Source organism: Aplidium turbinatum, chromosome 4 (assembly GCF_918807975.1).
Source record: "Aplidium turbinatum chromosome 4, kaAplTurb1.1, whole genome shotgun sequence".
NCBI lineage: Eukaryota > Metazoa > Chordata > Ascidiacea > Aplousobranchia > Polyclinidae > Aplidium > Aplidium turbinatum.
In genome coordinates, this window is record NC_137475.1 from 3,100,588 (window position 1) to 3,128,289 (window position 27,702).

Consider the following 27,702-nt stretch of genomic DNA (forward strand, 5'->3'; position numbering starts at 1 on the left):
AATCAAAGCAGCAAACACTCATGGAGCTATAAATAGTCGATCTCTGCTTGCGTCAACGTCAGCACTTGGCTTTGACTGAAAGCTGAAATAAGGATAGTTTAAGTTCAAAAAAGGAATCAATTAACTTAATCCATGGCCACCTGGAGATGCGGCCTGATTTGTCACATTTTGCAGATTTTGATTACAGCTACTGCTAGTGTTTGACTGACAATTTTTTGAGATGATTTTACTTTTTGCAGTTTCCTAATGACATAAAACTTTTTTGTTGCCTTGAAGAAGCAGTAGCAAATGAGAAAAAGTAAGTTTAAAAACGTTAAATCAGACTGTTATTGAAAAATTACCAGTCTGACTAAAATCTTTGAAATCAAATTTTCTTTGTTTTTCAACATGTGAGGATGTTAAAACCTATTGTGTCATCTGGGGAAAAGACAAAAGGAAGCGTAAAAATCTAATTTTTAGAAAAATTTATTTAAACGTTCGCTCAAAGTTAGAAAAACCTGGAAATTTCTGCAAAATGTGACAAATCAGGCCATATCTTTAGGTGGCCATGCTTAATCCTATCTTATAGTACGAGCTGTCTTCGTATGCGTAAAGTAGCCTACATCACGGGACTAGTCACGGGCTATCTTAGCCCCGCGGTAATTAATCGCTAATAACCGGAGCTATCAAAATCACACAGGCAATATATTTTACAAGGTAATAGCCATGTGTATTGTGCGTATAGAAATTTAATTTTTAACCAACAAATTTATTGATATAAAGTGTTTGAGATGAAAAAACGTCAGAAAGTCGGTTTTTATTCTAATTTCCCGAAAATAGCTTCAAAATTAACCCTTCGAATTTCGAAAGCATATTTTCAAATTATAACATAGAGTAATGCTAAAATAAACAAAAAAATTACTTTTGCTCATAAATATAAGGCATTTTGGGTGTTTTTACATTTCAAAGTAATTGCGCAAACATTTATAATTTACCAAATAATTTGTTTGCTCAAATATCAAGCAACAAAAATGTCTAAAAAGCTGCATAAAAATGTCTAGCCATCTGAGACGAAATGTTTATTGTAAAGAGCAGGAAGGTAGAAAAATGACCACTTTAGGTTTAGAAAATTCGCAAAAATAAAAACTAAAAGTCAAGAAATTTCACATTTCTAGCATATTTTATTTTTTTGAAATATTTCACTACTATAATGGGGCGTCCTCATAAAATCTCGTGTCGCTACAGATAGGGTTAATGGTATTATTGCAAGAAACAAACACGTTTTGAGTCAATATCTATCACCTGGCAAGAAGTAGGAACTTCGCGAATTCGACCACTGATCGTCGCTATAACTTTGAGGCATTATAAATTAAATTGGAATTTTTATCGCTAAAAACTCATTGTACTATAAATTATTATGAACTGTTGTTTTTATCTCGGTTAACAAGGTAGAAGTAAGTTTTTTTTTTGCAAATACTGTGTAAGATAAGTGGAAATACGAATGCAATGTAGCAAGCACAACGTTACAAGCTGTTGAAGTTGCAATAAGGAAATATAGCTATAATTAATCCACTATCCAGCCAGCCACTATCCATTTCATACTAATTGAAGCCAGCAAATTGAAGATTTTCTACGTTTTTTTTTGCTGGCTGCAAACGTTAGATCAATATGAAAAACAATTGTTTTTCTGCCTGGGTAAGGTAAATTGAGAAAAAAAATATCAGAAAAATGACATAAATTAAACGTTATTTAAAATAAATATACAAAACTTTCTAAATAAACTTCTGACTAATCGCAACGTCGAAGTGTTGTTGTAATCGTTTTAATTTTTGTGGGAAAATTTGAAGGCCGGAAATTTTTTATGGCAAAGTCGCAATTTGTACATTGTTGTTATCGTTTAGCAAACAAAACGCTTTTACAGCTCCAGTGAAATTTCAAACAGATGTTTAAATATCATTGTTAGAAATTCATTTTTATAATGTTTATCGTGACACTCCAGTACTGCAAAAGCTCTTTATTTGCGATTGTGTGCATATTTACAAATATAATACCTGTTTTCCCAGCACAAGCACACAATTTGTTTTTACCTTGTTGCAAATAAAGGAACAATAATTTGTATTTTCAAAATTATACATTCATACTCCTCAACGCAGCAATATAACCTATACTTCTTCTTCTGGCGTTATTGCCATTTCAAGTAGGATTGCCGCTGCAGATTACATTCCTTACAGCACTCTGTCAGCAGCATCTTCTTCTTTTACCCTCACTAATTTCATATCTTCTGTCTCACAATCTTTTTATCTTGTTTTCGGCCTTTCTCGATTTCTTTTACCGATTTACAATTGTCTTATTCTTTTTCCGACATAAACTTTGTCTCTCCTTACAACGTGACCCAACCATTTAATGCGTGTCTCTCCCAGATTTTCTTTCAGCTCTCCCACATGCATTAGTTCTCCAATGACACACACTAACATCCTTACAAAATTATTTTTTTATAAATAACTAATAGCAAAGGAGCCGGGAATTGGTGGTCTTACTTTTGTCTTTTTACTGCAGTTTAAATTGCTTGTAATCTCAACAGTTGATCATGTCGATCACAAAATCCCACACATTTAAAATCTCAGATTATTTTAAGAAAGACGCTGCCGATGGCCACTCAAGTCAAGCTCTCAATTTCACCATGCGGATGTGTATTCAACATAATTGTGAAATTCATACTAATTTTCTCCTGACGTACTCTTTTCCTGTTTGAAAACTTGTCCAGCTTAAAATTTTTAACAATGTTATTTAACATATTCATGATTTTTATTTATGAATATGTTGTGAATATGAATTCATAATTTTTATAAAATTTTAGTTATTTTAGCTCCACTTTTTGGTTATTGAATACCCCTTCATTTTTTTGCGAATGTATAAAGTTTTACTTTAGCGTTATACAGTGTGTGTAGTCACGTTGAAGCATATTTAAAATCCTACAGGTCAACCAGACATGCAGTCGCTAAATCAACAACAAAACTTTGTGACATAATATTTTCTACATAGATGATACTGTAGGACGTATGGTAACTTCCTTAACAAGAATAAAATGTTTAGCCTACAGCTTTGAAGATATAGATGCTATCGAAAGGTCTCATCTCTCTTAACACTTGTTCAATTCAACATTTCGTAGACTAAGCTAAATTTTTAACCTTTATTTTGTGTTAGGTTGTAGATGCGTAGAGTACATATGATCTATCCACAAAGTCCTTTCAACAATTTCGATCTGGATCCTCAGCAGTCTCATTCAGTGTTAATCAAGTTCTAGTGCATGGATGTATTTAATCTAGGCCTGCTTTTGCGCCAGTTGCTCGAGCACTCATAATGCAATGGCGGCTTGACAAGTTCCATAAAGCGCCTGTTGTTTAAAGACTTTTCCACTGGCTATAATTGCTCAAAGCGATTGCATGATGTAATAACAATTGCAAAAAATTAAAATAAAGGTATGCTTTCAACATACCATGGCCATGAACATACAACGACTTACCTTGAGCAGATACTTGCATCTTCCAAAACAAGGCAGCAACAATGAGGGCCAACCAACACCAGCGCCACATTGCCATCATCAATGAGAAACGTAACAGATCAAGGAGAGTGTTTGTTTCTTTTATCACAATGTAAGTGTTTGAACAATCCTATATCCAAGTATATTCAACTAATATTTGAAGACATGGGAAATAATAATTAGGTTACAATAAACATGAGACAAATCAAAGGCTATAGTCGATGGGGCGCCACTTCGCAATCGGCTGTATGCCTCCAAGTGTCTTGCCAAAGGCACAGCCACATGCTCTTGAGCGGTGTGGAACTGGCGCCCTAATTGAACATCAAGCCAGGGTTCTCACCACTAGGCTATGCAGCAGGCCCATAAAGTTAATACTCTTGTTAGCTTAACAATGTTGATTAGATTGTTATTGCAACTACTGTAACTGCAACGTGAGACAACGTATTGAGTCGGGGTCATGTTTTTTGCTCCTTGTTAAAACTAACACTTAAACTACTGTAGTATTTGTTTTTGAAAATTTTATGACAACACGAAAAGAAACTAGCAGTAATAATAACATTCATTTTATTTCGCTTGCTTTAAAACATCGCATAGGACAATATTGAATATGCATTGATACAATTTTGTATGAATGCAAAAAAGGCCTAGAAAAGATTTACTGATTACATTTTTGGCTTAGAGAAAGCATTTCGTCTGTCTTCATGGGATATTAGTAAACTAAAAAAAATTAAAGTGTAATGAAAGAAGCTAAATACAATAAATTTAAAGTGCGTAAGACTGATTCGTAATTGTTAATAATAGTCTTCTATAATTTACTGCACAGTGCAATGGTCTAAGCTAGTGTTATGCACAAGACATCATCTAGATTCACCTATGTTCTAATTAAAACGCTTCTACACATACAGTACCTATCAAACCCCGTGAAACATCAATCGGATACAACATCCTTTAAGAAACAGGATAAATGATTCACCTGCATCCGATTGCTTCGAGAACAATCCGTTTCTAATTGAGACTATACCACTAAATGATAGCTTATTTACAACCGCAGTATAAAAAAATAACAATCTAACCGACCTGAAAATAGCCTACACACTTAGGGAGTGAAGCAACAACTGATCCTTAAAACGGCCAATTAAATTAATCGTCTGATTAGTTAATCGAGCATCAGTTTGCACCAAGTTCATTTGTAGAGTAGGAATCGATGATTCCTATTAGCGGATTGCTGTTGGTACACAAGCAAAATCTAATCTTTATTCTATGTACAAAGTGACCATTTCTTGCGTATTTTGTTCACTATTCTAAACAATGCTTTTAAATAAGCTTTTCTTTTATTTGCAGCTGCACTGCAGTACCTATCTTCAATTTTTTTTTTAATTCCTTACATAATTCGCTCTGATGGTGTACATTGTCATAAAGCGCGAAACGTCAGTGAACCAATAAAAACAACTTCTGTACACTGTATATCTGCTTTTATTATCGCATTCCTATGATGAACATTGCTCAAATGCTGTGCTAATAAAGCGGTACTTGCTTAATTCCATGTTTTAATTAAAACCTCGTAGCGCCCTATGTTGCGTTTTTGCAACATGCATTTTTGGAAGGTAGGCAACAGGATTTTGGGAAAATGGAATAAATATGTATAAAGAAAAATTAAACAAATAAATACTTTCAATTGACACTTTACAACCTAATATTGCAAATTTGCATCAAGTTGTGTTGCTCAGTATTCTGTGTTGGTTGTGCTTTACTATTTATATCTTTTAAAAAAATTGGAAAGTTGACTTTTTTTTTTTTTTAGAGCCATGGGGATTGGGATGCAGGTGGAACCTATAGTGCACAGATAGTGCCAGTGAATGAGCAAGTTTTTGTCAAAGAGTCTTACTGTAGAAACGTTTTAAACATCTTCGTACTGGGTCAACCCTTGTTAGTGCTGTGCACCTTCCTCTTCCAGCATTCGTGTTACATGCATTTCAGATATGCGTTGCTCTCAGCGCTTTACAAAACAGGTGATGCAAAAGCATCCATTTGAGGCACAACTGAGTAGGCTGCACTGTTAACCCTAATTCATCCTTTGGCTGTGTGCCAAACTGAAATAAGTTTTGTGTCGCTTTTAAAATGTCTTTATAATGAATCAGCAAGATTGACTGTTGAGAAAGGCCTAACATCGGCTTTTGTAAAATGACTATTCACAACACACTCAGGTTAGCGCTTCCAATGTTCGTCATTGTAGTGCCTTCATTATAGCAAACTCATCAATAAAGACAACAATTACTTTGATAAAGATTTGTGTTTAAACTAAACCCTACAAAATTTTGAATGGTTTGTGAACTGCAGTCTACATTCATCGACCTATTTTGCCATCCATTAGAATACATCTGGCTATGGCCTGAACAAGCAATCTATCTGCTTGTCAAAGGAGGCATGCGATAGATTAAACACAACGAAAAGATGATTTAAAAAGAAACAGGAAATGGAGAATAAGTCGGCAAATTATATCCTGTACGATATCGTTTGATCATACAAATCCGAGCTGACTTAACAATTAGCAAACGGTTGTCAGAAGCCACATAATCTTGCTTACTTTTAAAGCACAGGTTCCCACTCAATAATTCGCGGACCCTTTGGGGTCGGGAACGGCTGACTTCCATGATTATGATGTTTAAAAGGGAAACAATTATGATCATTGTATCTTTCTGTTGCAACAGTATTGCATCATAAACTAAAACTTCTCTGGGTGACGGATGGTGCTCAAAGTGATTGTTCCCTGCTTAAATATTTGCAAAAAATAATTTAGTGCACAATTAGATGCTCTGCAAACGTCGTTAAGTGGTTGTTTTAATTTAAAACATTTGTTGCAAGCAGTAAAAACAATAGAAAGAAATCCATTTCTTTTGTACTTAAATAGCATCAGCGACTACAATCTCTGCAAAGATGATCATATTGATTTAAGATCGAAAGAATTATTACGACTGCAACTTCATTCCAAATCAGTGGTCCGGTGCTCACAGCACCAAACTGACCCGGCGTTGGCTAAGCAAGAGAATGATGTTTGCTTACTGTTTGTTGCGAAGCTGGATTCTCAACGATTGCAGTAATAAAACTAAAACTGTTTGGTAGTATACTTGAGTTGTATTGTACTTAACTCAACCATAGTTTACTTTTTCAGTTAAAAAAAGTCACAGCAGCAAATTCTCATTAAACTTGTTCTTTGTTTGTTTCTTATTGTTTTGTATTTCGTTTCTTTTCATATGCTAGAGGTCATGGCGACCTTTGTACACAGATTCTGGCAAAGCGCAGCTTCAAATTTGATATTGAAGGCCGATTTGTTAGTAGCCAAATCGTTAGTATAAGATGATATTTTGAGTATTAGGTAATAAATATAGTCTTTATGTAAGTTTTGTGTAATTTTGAGTTACTCTTGTGCTATTGTTACAATAAAAATAATGGACTAGATTGTAGCTGTTGTGCTGGAAATCCAAAAAACGTCTGGCAACACGGGTAACAGGGAAAGATTTGACATTCTTTGAAGTAAAATTAGGAGTTTTGCAATGATTTCAGATTCAGTAATCGCACTCATTTTGGATGCACAAAACTATTATTTCAAAGGGATACAAAGTAAATTTAGCTTTACGTTGAAAATCAAAATTGCATTGGGCCCCAGTCAGGCCTCCAGTTTTCACGTTTTCAAGGCTTGTGTATATAGATCGCTGTGCTACAGACCTTTTTTGACCGTTCAAGTTTCACGTTTTTCATTAAAATTTTATATTTTTCATACAGTATAAAAACGGTCAAAGATAACGTACAGAATATAAACACAAATAGAACGTCATTAATGGCAAAATTTGCTTGGTTTTGCTTCCAATTGCTTGCAAACTGATAACGTTACTTCACAGAAATTTATTTCCAATATGCAATTAAATTAAGCAAACAGTAGTTTTTATTATTATATATATTTTTTGTTCTAAACACAATATGTGGAAGAATTATTACAGGCATTACGCAGAAATTAAGCCAGTTTGAACGTTCTTGGCAACAAAGAGGCAATAAAAATTTGAAAACCTCACAAACAGTTGCATTGTAATGCAATAAATGTGGTCATGACAATCAAGTGCCGTTTTGCAACGCAATGTTATTCACTCAGTGAAATCAAGAAAGACGATGAGTTGCTTCAATAATTCTTCAGTTATTCTCTTGATTGGGTCACGTGGTTCTCAGGCGACATAGGAGAGCGATATCTGCAAAAAAATGATAGAAATGATTCTGGAAAAAGGTTTCGTTTTCGCCAATAGTCGATGTCTCACAAACTGTAGGCTAAATGAATAATGTAGCGATTGTAGAATGATCATTCTCCCGATTAGAAGCCTCTAGAAGCCAAATCCTTGCACTTTCGCATGCTTGTGCAGGCTTTGAACCACTGACCCATACCTAGTTACCAAGATTGACCGACTGAAATGCTCGCTTGTTATTCAAGTCAGGGTTGCCAGATTTTAAATCCCTAAATATGCCAAATTTTAGTGAAAAATATGCCAAAAATATGCCAAATTAGAAATGCAAGAATTCAAGGTCAAAATTTGATAATAAAAATTGAAAATTTAAACAAAATATTTACAACTATCAAATAATTGTGTAAACTGCACCAACTACAAATAATCAGCTTTAAAAAGAACCCAAATTTATTCACGTAATGTGTGATACATTTCAGAATTCAGAGCAAACAGCTCAAAATTATTTATTTTCAGTCAAATCATTAACTTCACTGAAAATATGCTGAAATATGAAAATTTACAAAAATATGCCGAACACAAAATTCACATGCCAAATAACAAAAACTATGCCAAATTGGCAACCTTGCTGGCAAGAGATTTGGACGATTTTCAAATTTACATGCCAAACATTAAAATTTACATGCCTAACACTAAATTTACATGCCAAACACTAAATTTACATGCCAAACATCAAAAAATATGCCAAATTTATGAAATTTGGTATCAATTATGTCAAATTGGCAACCTTGATTGAAGTGATGCCTGTCAATTATTCTGTCCAATGGGTACCGCTGTCTTTGAAATGCGTTGCGTACACACCGAAAGTCAAGCCAGCGCCATTAGATCTTGCCGTTTTTTGTTTCTTTTACAGTATACACAAAAGAGCGCTTATACAACTGAAACAAGACATTACGGAGAAAGAAGAGAAACTGAAATAAGATAGCCTACTGACAAGAGAAACAAATTAAAGTGGTTTTTACTTGATTTAATTTAAAATGATTCTATTTAACCGTTTATTAAAACTGAAAAGGTTCCAATAAGAGAAATCCTATTTTCACATTCATAGCAGCTTACGTAGATTTGTTTTCATTTTGTTAAAAGTTGGTGAATCATCGCATTAAACATTTTGAGAAATTAGTCTGAAAGTTATGCAATAAGTTAGGCTATTGCAATTTAATCAGGTTCCATGCATCGGATTAAACAAAACAAACGTGTAATACATACAATGTGTGTGGATATTTAATTTACTTCACTGAGGAAAACACGAGCGAATTTAACCAATCTGATTACTTCTTCTTCAATTGAGTTGCCGGATACAAGCATCGACGGCCTCTGATTAATATAATTAAACCAACTATTCCTATGATATGTTGCATGAATGATTGTTTCTGCCTTGTCGTTAAATTGTTTCAGATGAATTCGTCTTTGTTTGCCAGATGCCCACTTTCAAACGTTTTACCAGCTATAGAAAGATGCTCCAGCTTTTGATTTCTTATTACATGGCCGAGAAATTTATATGGTATTGTTTTAATATTTTCAAACAGAGATCTGGTTTGGTTGACTTGTTATAAAACTTCTTTGCTTGTCTTCTTTATAAGCCATGGAATAGGCTACGTTGCCTTCTACAGAAACACCACATCTTAAAAGCATTAATATTTTAAGCCATTTTTGTTAAGATATTTCAGGTGTTAAAGTTGTATTGAATGACAGGATAAATATAGCAATTTAAAACTCTAAGCCTTATCTTAACTGTATAATAAGCGAAGGTCGGGTGAGAGCACGCAGTGTTGTCTTTCTCCTTTTTGAATGGGCGTATAGTCATTGCAACCATCATTAATCCTGACAGCAGCTGATTGTTCGTAAGATAAATTTTGGATAATTCTTAGATCTTTGTCGTCAATTTTAATTCGGTCAATTTTAGATCGACAAGTCTTAAATCTTTGTCGTTAATTTCAATTCGGTCGAGCAAGCATAACATTTCATTGTGTTGGGCTTTATCAAAAGGTTTTTTATAGTCGATGAAGCACAAGTAGCCTACAGATCTTTTTGTCTTTCGATTAATCTTTTAGCGAGGTTTTCAAAATGAAGACCGCATTCCTTGTTCTTTTTCCAGACATAAACCCATATTGGCATTCGTTTATTTCTGGGTATAATTTGTTTTTCTAATTCTGTTCATGATGACACTCAGCAGTATTTTAATAATATGGGACATTAGACTAGTTGTGGGTTGTTCGTAGCATTCTCTTGTGCCTGGTTTCTTGTGAATTTTAATGAAAATAGATTTTGTCATATCAGTTGGAATTTCACCGGTGTCATATATTTTGTCGAAGAGTGCACGATGGAGGTTGATGTCTATGTCATCCAGTGCTTTTGTCATTTCAGTGCTTATTTCGCCTGGGCTTGATGCTTTTTTTATTTTTGTTTTACTTACAGAAAATGTGCTTTTATTTTTTTAAATAGTTGGGCCTGAAAGTGGTTCACAAATTTCAAATGGTTTTGTTGTTCTTTCTGGGTCCACACATGGCCACCTGGAGATGCGGCCTGATTTGTCACATTTTGCAGATTTTGATTACAGCTACTGCTAGTGCTTGACTGACATTTTTTAAGATGTTTTTACTTTTTGCAGTTTCCTAATGACATAAAACTTTTTTGTTGCCTTGGGGAAGCAGTAGCAAATGAGAAAAAGTAAGTTGAAAAACGCAAAATCAGACTGTTATTGAAAATTAACAGTCTGACTAAAATTTACAAAATCAAATTTTCTTTGTTTTTCAACATGTGAGAATGTTAAAACCTATTGTGTCATCTGGGGAAAAGAATAAAGAAAGCGTAAAAATCTAATTTTTTGAAAAATTTATTTAAACATTCGCCCAAAGTTAGAAAAAACCTGGAAATTTCTGCAAAATGTGACAAATCAGGCCGTATCTTTAGGTGGCCATGGTCCACATATAAGTCTTCAATGTATTCTTTCCAACTCGGATCTGTCCTGTCCTTAATTTGAAAATGATTATTGATCACTGATTACTGATCTGATTACTATTCAAATCAAACAGCAGTAAATTTGCATGCAAAAATTATGTTTTAGCATGTGAAAAATAACTAGTTTTATTACTTGCTTATCAGCACGCTACGTTCAAACATCTGATGCTCTTGAACTATTAAACTAAAATCCTGTAAAAATGTTTAAACAAAATATTTACCAGCTTTGTGAATTGGTGAACAGATCTACTAGTTTTGAGCTGAACGTGAGATTCTCCAGAAGTATCAAGTTTTTCGTTCTGCTTTCAGCTAACGATAGTAGCTGGTTGTATGATCTTTCGTCTTCATTGGGGTTCACGCACGTGACACAATCGGTGATGACGTAAAACTAAGAATAAAAAAAAAGTATAGTCAACCAGATCGTAAAAATCGTTTGTAATTTTAACTTGGAATCCTTAAATTTCTGTTGCAATCGTTTCATGAACAGTAGCAATAAAATCCAATAATAGGCTACAATGCAAGAAATAAGAATGGTATTAGAAAACGATAATGATTCTTCTGCAATACACAAAAGCTTTGCAAGAACTGTGAAAATGGTTTTAATTTGGTAATTATAACTTGGTACATTCTCTAGCACGTTTCATAAGCCAATGCTGGCAATATTAATTGATAGATACAAGCTGAAAAAAGATGATTGAAATGTTGTTAAAATATTTTATTTAGTGCAACAACTTGAGAAGTGTCGTTTTATTATCTATGCTAAAATGCTGGAAAATCACCGACTTTGTGATATCTCCCAAACATGTGTTGTTTTGAAAAGGATATTTGTGGATTCTAGTTGCTGTTTGACAACTAAAAAAGTGATACCATTATTTTGAAGACAAATTAGTCATGACGTTTTTACTAATTTGCATCCTTAACTTCATTTCCTCATGCTCAGATTTTCTCAATTTCTCATATGCTATACAAAAATTATAAAAAAGATTGGTTTTACAGTTTCTCCGTTTCATTTTTTTGTTTTCACTCAATAGTATTCAAGTGTAATGCCACTGTTTCACCATTCTGCACTTATTCTTCACGTCTCGGTGTAAAGAGATTTGTAAAAGTGTAAAGTGTAAAAAGGAAAATTTTACAAAAAAGAGCTACTATCAACATTAACCCTATTCGGACTAACGGGTGGATGGGTTCCGTCCATACCTAAAACTTTCATCGATTACTTAAAAGTTACTGGCTCAAATTGACTGAAGTTTTATGACTTTTCCTATAAATTATTCATCTTTGTTTTAGTAATAAAATGACATTTTTATGTCGTATAGTTTTTTAGTTATCAGCAGTTTTTGACACCCTACTCCTAAAATTGCCAGGTCATCTGAAAAACTTTATCATCTTGTACAAGCAAGTTAGCAAACATTTGTATTGTTTTGTGCCTTCCAAGATTTACTGCGTGACCTACATGACTACTGACCATTTCGGATTACATGCATGACTGGACCGTGTGCCTTTTACGAAGATATTAACGATTTCAGGAGATTATGACGGAGACATCAGAAAAATTTAAAAAAAAATGACTACTTTTAGCAAAAAATCAATAGCAAATAACTGGTAGAGTATGTGTGACCACTTAAAATTTTAACCAGTTTGTCAATAATTTTGCTTTAACTTTGCGAAAAAAGCAACCTCGTAACGTTTTTATATCAAAAGTTATTAGCAAATGAATGTGTGGATGGAATAAGTCCACACGTCAGGCCATTACCTCACAAAAATAGCTTAGTCCGAATAGGGTTAAAGCTACTACGGTACTATTGCTAGTTTATGGAATCATCACTTACGTAAGGTGGATTATCTCGAGCGCGCAATCTAAAAACCTCATTCGAGGGTCGTTCGCCTTCATTGTGTCCACCTAAAAATAACGTGTCAATTTTACTCAAACTGCTCATTTTTGTAACATGTAAACATCTAAAAATTACAAAGTTACATCATTTAACCCTATCTGTAGCAACAGGGGGTTTTATGAAGACGCCCCACTCTAGTGGTGAAATATTTCTTAGAAGGAAATATGCTAGAAATGTGAAATTTCTTGGCTTTTAGTTTTTATTCCTTGCGAATTTTCTAAAGCTAAACTGGTCATTTTTCTACCTTCTTGCCCTTCACAATAAGCATTTCGTCTCAGGTGGCTAGACATTTTCGTGCAATGCCAGTTATATATACGTTAATGTAAGTGCAATATAAATGTTAGTGCAATTACTTTGAATTGCACAACCGCCTAAAAATGGCTTATATTAATGAGAAAAAGTAATTTTTTGTTTAGTTTAACAGTAGCCTACTTTATGTTATAATTTAAAATTTTCAATTTTGAAGCTATTTTCCCGAAATTAGAATAAAAACCGACTTCCGACATTTTTTCATCTCAAACAATTTACTTCAATAAATTTGTTGGGTAAAAATTTAATTTCTATACGCACAATAGTCTACACATGGCGATGATCTTGTAAAATATTTTGGCTCTGTGATTTTCATAGGTCCCGTTATTAGCGATTAATTAGCACGGGGCTAAGAATAAGATAGCCCGTGACGTGCTTTCCGCTTACGAAAACAGCTCGTATTAATATAAGGTTAAAGGCAAAAACAGCATTATAGTCCGTCCGTTAGCTCACTGGTTGCGCGGATTCTCTGTGTGTGCACTTGAGCAACGCATTTCAGGTCTGCTCTTTTTAGGTCAGCGGCTCCTAGTGAATGAAATAATTCCCCAGCAACAACACTTCGACAATCGGAAAACTTCACTTTGTCAATCTCTGTAACCGGCCCTGCGTCAGGAGCCTCTACAAGTATGCGAAACTACCAGGAATAACCAATCAAGGCTTTGTTAGTCCGGGGATAAAGATTCAGAAACTCCACTTCCTCAGGGTGTTATCAATTAGATTGGCGTAGTTGCTGTTAAAAAGGCGGCCAAACGAAAGAAACCGGCATATCTTCCATCACCGGTGCCGAATCCACCCTCAGAAGTATAATGAAAATCTTATTTTCTCATTCCCTAAGGCTCAATGACTGAGTATGGGACCTATTACTTATCACTATGAACTAGTCGACTGCTTGGTCGAGAGGCTACAGCGCTTGAAATACGCCTAGAAGAACATGGATTTGACACCTTTTGAAAGTAATAAACGGGTCTTGTCAAGCCACTTGCTTGAAGGAAGACACGTCGATTGTCTTTCTAAAATTTCAATCCATTTAATGTACCATAATAATGTACTAGAACCCGACTACATATTTTGCAGTTATTACGATTTGACGTTAGGACTTTAATTCTAGCCAATTTATAGCTCTAGAGAGAGAAAGCAAAAATGTAGGCTATGTTAGTATTTTTTTTAATACGTTCTGTTTTTGTTGTTTTTGTAGAGATGTGTTTTTCTTGAAGCGTCCAACAAAACAACAGCGTAGAAAACTTTACTTGTACAAGCAGAAATTTTGCTACCAAGTTGCTACAGGAAAATGTCACTCTATATGTCAATCTTTGGCAACTTATTGATGTTAATCTGTCTGTTTGTACTCAACAATGACTTACCACCAATTAGCAGTAACACGTGCCTATGTTTTGACCCCGGTCTTCTAGAATCAAGAGCAATGGAAACCTCCAAATCACTTGAAAAACTGTTAAGAGCTTTCATCGTATTTCGCCCACTTCGTATTTCTCTTTGAATCAATCCTGTAACAAAAACAATCTGTCTCACTAAGCCAAACAAATCGTTCAAACATTTCTCTATTTGTCTGATGAAAACAGTAAATAAACATAAAACAAAGTTCTACAACAAATTCCAAATGATTTGACACTTACAAACTAAAAATTAGCCAGTGCATTGTTTTCTTTTAGAAGGCTCTAGTTAGAAAACACGGCATGGCTATTTCTAAATCAATCTTTGACTCGAATGAGTCCGCTGATGGTTGTGAATGAATCGGCGAGCACATCAAGTTTAGAAAACATAAATTTACTTTTTATAATAATTTTTTTTTTTATAATATTTTTCATAATGAATTATATATTTTTGGTATCGAAAATTCGCACCCGAGCGTGTTTGGAAAAGGCAAAAGAAGGCTTTTGTTGCTTGCTTCTAGAGTTCTTTGTGGTATCACGCAGTCATTTTATGAAGAGGAAGTTGCTCGAGAGACTGCTGTTCTATGTAAGATCAATATCTTTTTGAATAATTTTTTTCAGACATGTACTGTAAGTGTTTGCTTTTGGCTATCTGAAGCTGTCTTTTGTTACATGTTACATAAGCTAAACCAGCTGAACTTGTCTACCTTATGGAAGGGTGAAAAAATTTTTCAGATTTTTAAATATCATTTTTCATATCGAAAACGTTTTTGACGTTAACTCACTGCAGAAGAGAAACATTTGGATTTTCACGCTGTTCGTCGATTCAAGTTACCGAATCAAATCCTTCTTTATAAGGTTACCTGAGAGTATTATGTTTCCAAGTTTGTTTTTGTTTTATTATATTTATCCTGCATTGCGGGAAAGCGGACTTGAGCGCTATGCATCGGTGTACGCTTTCCGACGTACACCAGACCCACGCTGCAGCCGACTGCAATGTCTGTTTCCGGTTGTCTACTCTACTTATGACTTAAATTTGGTACTACCCATTACTCGAAATCGATCACTGGGTAAAGGCAATTATCGTAAAGTTTCTTGCCCAGAGAAACAACAGCAAGTGCGGGTGGCTGGAGTCGAACATGCTGGCTCTCGACTGCGAGCCCAACGCGCTAACCACTCGACCACTGACAATTGCAGTCAAACATTTAGTTGGGTACGAAGTCTATTGGAGGTACCAGCGATACAGGTTTCATTAAAAATAGATCACAGAACAATTTGTTGAGTTGCAAAGTCACCAATTGTGGAAATACACTTTAAAATTCTTTTCCGGACTCAATTGTGGTCAAATGTTCAATCAATAGAGTCAAAACTACTCACTCAAAAAGCAGGCAACAAAAGTCCTTTTGCTCTTTGCAGCTACGTGCCTGCGTAAAGTTGGATTCGGAACTTTACCTTTGATTAAAATTGCAAGTATCGCAACCAAGTTCAAGTCTAGGACGGCACCAAACGCGCATGGCATGCTATAATTCTTAATTGTGACAAACCTGTGAAACAACTTTAAGACAAAGGTTCTCATTACGATTTTCAAAGCGTGTGAAAAATAAACAACTACTTTTGTTAAGTTTACGGAGGTGTTATTTTAGACTAACTGATTATTAACTCACATAGACTATATTTGATACCGCGAGTCATTATACTCGTGTGAAAACAGTGTGTGGCTTAAAAAGGTTGAGAACCATTGGTCTAAATGAACGGTATTGAAATAGTAGGCTACCGATAAAATTAAATTGCTTCATACTTGCAAAGTACGTAAGTTTGAAACATGAAAACTCGTACACTTACGCCGGTCAACTGCTATATTTTTAAGAGACGCAATTATTTCTTCTGGAAGAGGTTGAATATCTGCAGTGCTCACAATAGACTTGGATTCAGATGCAAATGCAAATATTCCATAGTCGATCAATGCAGAAGAGCTAATTTTCATCTGCAACCAAACGTTGCTATTAAAAACAAAGTATGTCGTTTATGATGTAAACGACACGCATGAGTGTGAGCGAGCAAAGCGAGAACATTTTGCACAAATCTAAAATTTGTAACCAACTATCCTGCCCTTGGATTCGGTACTGCTTTAAAATAGATATACGCTACACAAGGTTATAGGTACATATTTAGTGCATAGCTATAATTGTTGTCACTGTAATCAATTTTTTTCTCAGGCTAAGAACATACTTTCATCAAACTCGCACTTTTGGCGGCCATTTTGGACGTGTGTAGTCGAGACTCGGTAGAAAACGTTTTGCGATCCGGTGCTGGGTCGCAGCCCGGTAATTGAAGACCTTTCTTTATACTATTTGCAACCCCCATATATTTTTGAAGCTCAGCCATGATCATGAAACGGATTTTTCTTCTTTATTGTCTCCGACGCTTTAGGTCTACTATAGGGTTTGGCATTACTGGAACGGCTTTGATGGGGTTGGTGTGATCCATTAGAGACGGCTGTCGGATTTGTTCTGTAGGTTTTGATACTTGACTATCGATTTTACACGTTGTTCAAAGCCTTCTGAGGATTCTAACTTGCAAATAAAGTTACTTTGATCACTATGATTTCATTTGCGTGATTATGATGATGATGATGTCCGCCCTTCGTTTTCAAAGATAACCAACGAGACTGAATCAATCAAGCTTTAGTAGTATGTGATTGGTGTGCATGGGTGCGTGGATGATTGATGAGGCGTATCTGCGCGGTGATGTTTCTGCTGCAAGATTGACACGGGAAAGATGGTTGGCTGGAGTTCTTGTTCAAGGCTCGGATCGTGCGCTGTTCCCTTTTTTTTTTGACAGCAGATAGCGCACGTTGTTTCTCGGCTGATTTTGTGCTTTCAGAAACAGTACTGCGCCATGTTGGTCGTTCTGCTGCTAAGTCTTCCCAAGAATCAACATCGATAAAAAATTCTTTTATAGAGGCTTTCAAAGTGTTTTTAAAGCGTTCTTTTAGACCATCCACTTGGCGTCTGCTGTTTGTTAGTTCACCGTACATAAGTTGTTTTGGAATACGATGGTTCAGCATCCGGTGGACGTGGCCTGCCAATCTTATTTGTACCTATTTCATGGTGGTGAAAGTGCTAGGCATGTTTTCTTTACTTAGAACTTTGGTGTCTGGAACTTTGTCATGCCACCGAATCTTGAAGAGTTTTCGGAAGCAGGAAGGGTGGAAGTGGTCCTCCTTGATTACCGAGTTTCAGAAGAAAAACTGAAATGCAACGATTTCGCTCGATCGGTCTAATGTCAATTTCAGATAATAATAGTTCTGAAGAATAGCCTACAACTAAAACGTCCCCGATGCGGTGGCAGTTTTTCTTTTTTTTAGGTCTACGTCATCTTCACATAAAGAAACTCAGTGAAAGAAGGAAAATTTTTGAATTGTATTGGAATGCCAGGTTGTTGAAACTATTTATGTGGAATCTCTGGGCTCCTGGGGTTAAAAATTGTTAGGTATTCTAGGTTTGTAAAATACAATTATATAAATGTATCATTCTTTTTGTCTGAAGCAGTGTAATACAATAGATACTGTATGTAGCCTATCAACCTTTATCATTGAGTAAAGTAAGAAATCCCAAAGGAAAATTGATACATTTGCTCAACTAACAGAATTACTATATTTACCCTTTCCACCAGTTCGATTGCAAACGTTAAAGACAAGTTTAACGCTTCGTCTGTTATTCCACTTGACAAGTCAAACATGAAGTAGATTTCGTGGCCGTATTGATAGGTTGGATCAATCCAATAACTGCCACTCACTTCTAAATATGAGTATAGACCAGTATTTAGTTACGGAATGGCGTTGATTAGATAGTAGTTTCAAAACTCAGTGAGGTCACAAATTCATCGCAGTCTTCCTGCCGAAAAGTTACTTATCTGGTGGCCTAATTTGTCAAATCTTGAAAACTTAGAGGTTTTGAACAATGATATAATATTGATTATTCCTACCTACAAATAATCTTTTTAAATACTTTTAGTCCGGGGATTTTTAGAAGTACGGGATGCGAAGGCACTTGTTCAGAATAGGGTGCATTAAGACATAGTGTTTCCAGATGATTTTCATCTAAAACTTCTATTCTTTGTCAGCTCAGAAGTAAACCCTTGTTTTCCAGTTAAATCTATTCCAAAATTTGTAAAATCCAACAAATTTAATTAATTTATCTAATAATGTTTGCAAAGTAATGCTGTTCAAAGCAATTAAGCTGCAGCGTGAAAATGTAAATTTAGTAAATGAGCTACTGTTACACAAAACAATCAATTTATCAACAACTAGCTTTCAAATTCTTACATTAATAAATTCAATATTGGATTTATTATTTTATTTCAAGTTGTAATTTCTACAGGCCAAATTGTTACAAAAAGTCATTAACACCAAAAGTTATTTTAATTGTATTCGGTCGTACAATTAGGCCAGTTGATGAGCATGGTAGATGGCATTGAATTAATTTTTTAAAGCTTTTAAAAGCTTTGTTCATTTTTGAGCTGACTAAAACAGCGTTTTAACGAAAAGATCTGGCAACAGTTTTGCATAATGCACACTACTCCGAGCAGTGAGCAGGCGCCTTCGCATCCAGAACTTCTAAAAATCCCTGCTTTAGTCATAATGTTAGCATCACTTGGTAATATTTATAAAACCTTGCAAAGTGTGATAGATAAGGACATCCTTGCAAGAAGTGATGACCAAATGTTTTACTCAACTGAGTCTTATGCCGCTTTTAGTTTATCGCATTTGTATGCTATATTAAAATGACAGGACTACCGTACAAAAAATGATTTATAAATTAAATTCTATGTAGGCCTACCTTGGCAAGTTGGTTGCTCAACCGATAAACTTCCGTTCTCCAAACACTGTGCTCTAAGGTATTGAAAATCTCGCCTGTTTATATCATATCCTGGATAACAAACATAACGGAAATCTTCACCAACGGAGAGTTCTGAGATTTGTGCTGTTATAATCCCATTTTCAAGCCGGTTAGGAACGGGGCACGTGGTCACTGGCAAACATAAATAATTTTGAATTCAATTTATACGATTTAAAAAACTATAAAAAGCTCAAATAATTTGAACACCATCTGAATTTGGTTTTGTGCATGACTAGTTGGGAGCATTTTGTGTAGAAAGGAGCGATCGTCCTGGCAATTAGCACAAAGGCTGAGTACTCGCTCAGGGGGAAATTGCGAATAGTGATGGCAGCGTTCGTAATTCTGTGGTATGAACCAGTAGTGCGATACAGGTGAGTCAGGGCACCATGGGTGAAACACGTGTCTATCGCAATCAATTCTTGCCGGTTTGCAATCGGCTGCCGACATGATGTATGGGAGTAAGTTGAAAACACAAATCAAAGTCCTACCTCTGCATGTAATCTAGGTAATCAATAAATCAAATCAAATCTCTATCCAACAGCATCACAAGATGGAATAGACTAATGCGTACGTGTTGATGCAAACATTTTCAAGTGAAAATCAACTACTGAACAATAATAATAACTGGGAATAATGTTGATGATCTATCAATTGATCTAGTTGAAAGATATTTTGTTATGTTAAATAGTTTTAATAAACAAATTTAAGAATAATTTTGTCCCACCTTTGGCTTCTGTAAGTACATCAACCAGTTTTGAAACTGCTGAATAGCTTTCCAAAAGAAAAACGTTGAAGATTTTGTTGGCAGCCAATCCAACCAACTCGTTGTAAGATTCGCTGCGTAATTCTGGGTTAAGGCATTTCGCACACGTGGTGACGACATAGAACTGAAAGTATACAGTATTATATAATTATGTAAGAATCAAATTTTATAAAGTTGCCTGTAATTTTAATATTTGTTGTCTGCTCCGTCTAAAAGTATCAAAAATTAGCCTACAATTGTGACATTGACGAAATCTTAGCTTATAAAAAGCAAAACCTTAAAAAATTTAAGGTAAAGCAACATATAAAACATGACAGCGTTGTGTAAGAGGTTATTATGATAACAAAAGTTTTGTAACTAATATTCTGCATTTATTTTACCATTTCCCTCATGATACACGCGCGGCTTGTTTGCGATGATACAATGGATCAGGCAGTGACCACATAGCAAATGTACGTCAGAACATTCAATAAAACGTTTGTTGATTGAAGCTTAATAAGACAAAGTGGATTCAAAATTTTGAAGGTAATTCTCACATGAGGTGGGTTGGGCCGTGATGAAACGCGATCGATGTTCCGCTGAAAACGGGCCCCTTCGTTACGTCTCCCTTTAGACAATACATAAATAGATAAAAAAAGCAACAACATTGTATTACGTCACGTAGGCTTTGATCTGAAAGTAGTTAGAGGCAGAGATCTTTAGCACAGCTGGCGAAACAAGTTAACCTCACTTAAAACTAAACAACAAAGAAAACAAGAAGCAGAAAAGGGATCTGATGTTAGATTAAATAATGTTATGTTATAATATTATTCTATTAATATACCATATCAGTAATTAATACATAATAATAGTATCAATTGTTATATATTTATATTATTACGATAAATGTTATTAATACCACAAAAAGGTGCTCAATGCTAAGGGCAATGCTAAGCAGAGCTAATTTAAGTGACTTCACAATGTAGATATTAACGACCTGTTTTAGCCTGATGCTGCGAGTTCGCTGTGGTAATAGCGAATTGCACTTGGTTTTGCAACACTGTTGTTCCCTAAGCATGTGCTATGACGAATGGTGTCGAAGTTAGTGTGTGGTTGTTTTATGCGGCTCTATATGTCTATTGCTCAACTGATTCGACAAAACAGCAATAACGTCTGACAGCACATGAAGTCAACAGACAGCATTCAAGACAGCTGCCTCAAGGAAAAGAAAAGAACTACATAAAGCAACGACACACTGACTTCAACACCATTCGTCATAGCACAGCGCAGCACCAGGCTGAAACAGGTCGTTAATATCTACATTGTGAAGTAGGCCTAAGCAGCGATCAAAAGCGAAACTCAATCTATTGCATAATTCAAATAAATTAAATCACTATTATCAAAGCAACCTTTACAGCAAGCACATTCTGATGATCCCGCAAAGTATGAAGAAGGCTGTAAAGCTACTTTGATAATAGTGATTCAATTTACTTTATATTATAATGTACAATGTAATAAATGTATAATAGAATATATAATACAATGAACATGGTATTGTTTGGTGAAATGCAGCAAGAGAAATATTAAGAGTTAAAAATTGTAATGAGTGTAGAAAAAAAAAATGCACGTCAAGATTTTATTTATGGGCTACCTATAGGGAGATTGCTTTTAAGAGAGAGCATAGCAAATGATAAGAATATGAAATTGACTAAATGGTTTTTGCAGTTTATTCAAGTCCATAACAGTTCAGCTAACCACTGAAAAAAATTAACTTCAGTTGTACTTTATGAAGTCACAAATCAAAGTTAACATATATAAGCAGTAGAAAAGGCTCGCATAACTATGGACATTCTAAGCGAAATTTTGTACTGTTTATTTTATACTGTTAATTTGTACTGTTAATTTTGTACTCTAATACACAACTTGCAGTGTAAAATAATCTATCTGATTCAAATTTACTCTTATCTTACGTTAAAACAATTATTGCTATCTTTAATTGAAGAATATATTAATGTTATAAATATAAAAAATAAAAATATATCTTTAACGGAGCATTTCATGATGCGTAGTACCGTATCATTATATATATCCATACACTGAAGAAAAAATTAAGTCCAGCTTAATTAATGAGCAACCATCACACCCACTGCAAATAATGTAGACATGCTTCTGCATAGTTTAGAAATTTTGCTATACCTCCAATGAATAAGAAGACATGCCGCTGTTTTGGCATTCCAACGACATTCTCGGCGACGTATGAAAATTCCAATTCTCCCTCCAAATAACGTATTGCTCTGTATGTGTGTCTTCCAAGGCGTATTTCATCCTGAAGTCGTCCTAAGGTTGTACAGCTATATGATGACTTTTTCTACATATGTTGCCATGTCTGTTTACAAGAAAAAGTTGAAGAGTTCATTGGTGGTACAAAACTTGAAGATTGCGAGCAGGTTGCTCAATGCTTATGGAAGTTTGAAGCTGCAGGTTATCGTCTAACTCTTTTCAGGTCAAATAAAACCTAACAACCAGACGGCATTTAACATAATAACATGAAAACAAACTAAAGATTGCAAACGTTTTCGGCCATACTCATGTTAGGCTTTTTCAAGTAACCAACTGACTGATGTTTTTCATAAATTGAAATTACAGATCTAATCTCCATACAAAAATATCGAAAAGAGAAACGCATAAAAATGAAACGGCAAGGCAGAGGAGAGGCAAAATCACATGACATTTAATTGCCTAGGGAAAAAAAGGAGCTATCGTCTGAATAAAGCGAGTCTAAAAGTAGTGAAGTAATTTCGTGCTTCTTTTACTATAAATATTTTACCACATATATTGATTTTCATTAAGGATAGGCTAGGGGATCTCCTGACTAAGAAGCAGCAGGCCAGCGATTCTCCATCAAGTATCAATTAATCATTTTGTATTACAAAAATACATGGAAAGTCAGCAGAGCCCTATTGGCATATGCGTTTCTTTCTAACTATAGAGCATCATTAGTGCCTTATTCAAATAGAAATAAAATATTCAAATATATTCTATTTGAATAAGGCACTATTGATGCTCTATGGTTGGAGCGAAATACATATGTCAATAGGGCTCTGCTGATTTTCCATGTATTTTTGTAATAAACAATGATTAATATTTTACCACTTTAGGCTTATTTTTTTCTGATAATAGCTACTGCAAAGAGTTAGACTAAAACCTGCAGCTTCGAGTTACCATGAGCAACTTTCTACTCGCAATCTTCAAGTAAAATTGTTCACAAAATTTCGGTCTAAGCGTTTCAATAATTTAGTGTTTATATTTAAAAAAAATTAGCAAACCTCCAAATTGTTTTTTTTCAATTTTTGATCTTGTTTGTGGTAATAATTTTTTAATTATTGCGTCTATTCTGAACAGCTTATATAATGTTACGACATTAGAATTGCATTCTGGTGAAAAAGTTTAGCATTTGTAACTAGAATCTTGCTTTTTTTCTTCATTTAAGCTTCTTGGTGAAAGTATCTATCCAACGGTGAGGAGGATAAATGGTGGGCATTGGTAGTAAAAGTGGACCCATTGACCTACTCAGTTATTGAGCTTCGTGAAATGAGAAGATAAGGTTCCTATCACAGTAAGCCTTTGACACTAACGATGATAAGGTGGCCAGTTCCTTTTTCTCGGCCGCATGTTCTTCAGAAAACAAGGCCGTCCAACTTATTACACCCTAAGTAGAGGTGAGCTGTACTTACAACCAGCTTCTGCCGGGTGTCCAATCAGGTTCGCATTGTTGGAAAGCCAACGCCTTGTCCAATGCCACGTCTCATGCGCACTACAAATATTCATACTGTTTGTGATAATAAAAACAAACACTCTTTGATTGCTGGTAGTAGTTAACTCTTACGCCGGATTGTAGCTATGTTTTTCAAATCTTCGATAATCTGTTGTGGAGGTTTCGGAAATCGTATGATACTCGTTATTGATATCTCTTGAGATGCAAAGACTGTTATGCTGTAAGAAATATCTCCAGCAGCATTTGCTTGCATCTGAAATGGAAATTTGATTTTGTTAGTATGCAATGTAACATGGCAATACGGAAACGTTGAACCTCCACTTTGATTGGGAAGGTCTTATAAATTGTGCCTTTTATTCTACGTATAACCTCTGACTAAGTGATCCCTGAACTTTATTGAGCACTACTAAAATTTGAGTTTAGTGAATATCTTGCCACCCAAGACACAGACAACCTGCATATACTGTACAATTTCATCACTCTGGCAGATTCGTCCCAGCAGGACGCATTTTTTAACCTTTCAACCATTTTTGGGTTGTGACTCCTTGTTTAGGAAACATTGCCTACTAAATTTTTTTAAATGTGATGTCATTAAAGAATTTCAAAGTAGACAGTATTTGTCAAATGGTGATTGTTCTGTAAAAAATGCATGTGGCAGGAATAGAGGCTGCGCTACAGTAAATAATGTAGAACATGATATACTGTATGTGGTTACCATTTATATTTGCCAATTGCAAAAAAAAAAAACGGGCAAACTGTTGATTATTTAATTTTAGACTGGCCGTGGACTGCACTACCCGGTGGTTTCAACACAGCTTACTTATGCAGAAGCATATATAAAAATTGGCTAAAAGACAACGAGCTTCAAGTGTGAAAATGCCAAACGAAGCTACTACGATTACACTGAAGATATCCCCAAGACCGAAACAATAGGCCGCTGTCTGCAGTTAATAATGCCTTGTTGGGCATTTTCTTTCAACACAATGAGTTTTAAAATAATGTAACTTTCACTTTGTGCTGAGTTACATGATTTTGAAGGGTTACCGATATATATTCTTTTTATTCTTATATTAAGAAAAGCTTGATTTTTCAAAAATATGGCCATTTAAGGATAAACGTCATTTTGCTTCACAATACAAATTACTCATTGTATACTACCTTCTTTACAAGGCCAATTGCAAGCTCAAGAGATATGTTCAGAGATTCGTCTGTTATTGTTCTTGAAAGGTCGAAGACAAAATACAATTCATGTCCAGGTAGATAGTTTGTGTCAATTCGGTTATTTCGATTTCGGAAATCTGAAATACAGGTTGAACAATGAACATCACGATTCACATGAGGTTGAAGATGTTTGTTTACTTGTTTCTGAGAAGCTGATGTTCTTAGCATGTTTTGCAGAATCTTGTTTCAAATCCACGAAAGTTGCACTACCTTTAAGGTTTTTCGGATGCACCGGGTCGTCCATGTTTGGAAATTTTTAAGAATCTTTTTGATATGGACAAACTAGGATTTTTCAAATTATACAACGATATAAGAACAATGGACGATCGATCGTTATAGAAAATCACGGTAGCCGACGATTTATTCAGGCAAGGGCCAATGATGAAGAAAACTGGCTACTGGCTATACTTTGCGTGAATTGTGTATATCTGGAGCTTAATCACGTAACCATTAAAAAAAGCAAAAAATTATAAATCCAGAGCCATTTCTCAAATTGTTAGACCTTCGTATGCAATAAGTACATCAGGAGCAAGGCGTTGTATTAATATTTCTTTTCAAAAACACAAAGAAGGAAATTGCACTTTTTTTATCAGCATTATAAAATTTTAGCTCTCAACTTACAATAAGTTGTAGTTTTACTTTTGAGGTTTAAGTATGCCAGGATTGTTCTGCAGGTGAGTGGTTTTCAAACTTTTTTTGGACTACGGCACACTAGCATTTCGAATTGTATCGCTGTACATTGACTTAACTGCGTAACAGATTGCTTTATTACGTTTATGACGTATTGAGCAGATTATGAGTAGACGTTTATGACCTATTGTTCATGGCTGTACGTCACATTTACAAAACTGTTTTCTTTATTATTGATTGTTGATAGTATAATATTTTACTTTTCACAGAATTTTTCTATTTTGATATTGCCCGGATCATAAACTGCGGGAGTATTGATTTGCGGCAGAAATGTGCAATATTAACCTACTGTGTTGGATTACTGTCACCTGGTTAGTGTACTGTTATTGTTATAATACCTTGACAAGTTGGTTCAGGAGCAGACCACTGTCCATTACTTTGACAGGTAGCGTCCAACAAATACAAGCGATCTTTGTTTGTTCTGTATCCAGCGTCACAGAAATATGTTATTTTGTCACCAGCTCGAGGATTTGGTGTTGAAGTTGAAATTGTGCCAAACTGTAGTTGCGCAGGAACATCGCACAAACTGCCTACTGAATATAAAAAAATAATTGGTAACCACTTTAACATAACAACTTTTGTAAGCGCCTGTAAAGCATGAACCAATCAGAAGCTGCGTTGTTGGTTCTGATTCTGATAGAACAGTTCTGATAGAATGTAAATTGAGTGAACGTTCCGCGGTAACAAGCATGTCCTGGAAGGTTAGGTATAGGAAATTCATTTTGATGACGTGAGTTCGATTTCCACTCCTGTCACAACTTTTTTTTCTTCTGTAATCACCTAGCAACGTTCAAAGCATTGATCAACTCTCTGGCTGAGTGCTTAAAGGGTCACAATTGGAAGGTATCCAATTAAATCATGTTCTGGTTGGTTTATGCCTTACAAGCTGTTACAAAAGTTGTTACGTTAAAGTGGCTACCAAGATAGTGTGTTAGGTTGACAGTTCAAGAACAAGCAGTGATCATTTTACATCACATGAAACATCCATTAGTGGGAGCAAGTCGCTTTTAAGTTGAAATAAAAAGATTTGCAAAATAAAAATAGAGCAATTGAAGACCTGAGTTTAAAAACTACTCAGTTAAGCCACATTTTGTGGAAATTAGGTCATCATCAAAAACATGTTCTTTAACAATGCCTATGGCGCTGTGCAAAATTGTATAAAAGGACTTAATTTTGCTATAACACATGCCACATGCTGATATTTGCATAGAAATAAAAGGTTTAACAACTTCCAAAACACTTAAACTTGCTTTTTCTTTAAAGTTGTTTTTTAGACTAAAATGGTTCTTTAACTGAGGTCTTTAATGGTGAAACATAATGAAAGAAATGTAGTTAACTTATCACTGAATCAAATTTACGTTTTTAAATTCTTCAATTTTAAGTCTTCAATTCAAAAACAGCAAACTCATAACTTGCTACTTACTTTCTATACAAGTCGGACTTTGCCCACTCCATTTTCTATCAGACCTGCATGTTCGCTTCTGGTTCCCCATCAAGGTATATTCATCGTTACAAGAGTAGGTTAGTACTTGTCCGTATGAGTTACCGCCATCTATGTTTCCATTGCTGGGAATTTCAGGTAGTCTACAAGTCGCCACTGCAAACCCCACAGAAAAACAACAATTAGAAAATGGTTATGTCAAAATCAATGATCAGTTTTGTGTTTAAACAGCAGTAACTATAATGAGATCAAAGTCAAATGTATAGTACTGTATGTGTATACTATAGTTGAACAGCAGAAATTATTTGAGTTACAAAATATACCATGTACAATGAATGTTATAATCCACTTTACAATTGTATCAAGCACAAACCAGGATTGAAACAAGACATGCCACAAGCGTTATCGCATCGACATCTTCTTCGCATTCCCCGGCAATCACTGTCTGATTGACACATTTTGCGACATATCCTCCCTTCTTCAAGCAATGAAAGATCACGTGTCAGACATTTCTCTGAACAAGCAAAATTGTGCAATGTTCATGTAACCTCAAAAGTTGAAACATTTTTTTGGGAATGT

At 35.0% G+C, this 27,702-nt stretch overlaps 1 protein-coding gene across 2 annotated transcripts; it reads right to left on the reverse strand.

Annotated features, from left to right (window-relative positions):
* Positions 1–7,313: 7,313 nt before the first annotated feature.
* Positions 7,314–27,541, reverse strand: LOC145769273 (uncharacterized). 2 transcript variants are annotated; one of them, XM_082580858.1, is made up of 15 exons: positions 27,497–27,541; positions 27,106–27,279; positions 26,021–26,215; positions 24,930–25,069; positions 23,883–24,024; positions 22,193–22,333; positions 20,554–20,624; positions 19,979–20,141; positions 19,195–19,386; positions 18,017–18,153; positions 16,196–16,337; positions 14,327–14,467; positions 12,594–12,664; positions 10,986–11,152; positions 7,314–7,758 (listed from the first exon to the last, which is right to left on the reverse strand). In XM_082580858.1, coding segments are annotated over exons 1-15 (1,896 nt in total). In that variant the 5' UTR covers positions 27,516–27,541; the 3' UTR covers positions 7,314–7,757. The 2 variants fall into 2 exon arrangements, with proteins under 2 accessions (XP_082436984.1, XP_082436985.1); XM_082580859.1 differs by lacking the exons at positions 7,314–7,758; positions 10,986–11,152; positions 12,594–12,664; positions 14,327–14,467 and adding an exon at positions 15,862–15,908.
* Between the last annotated feature and the right edge of the window lie 161 nt (positions 27,542–27,702).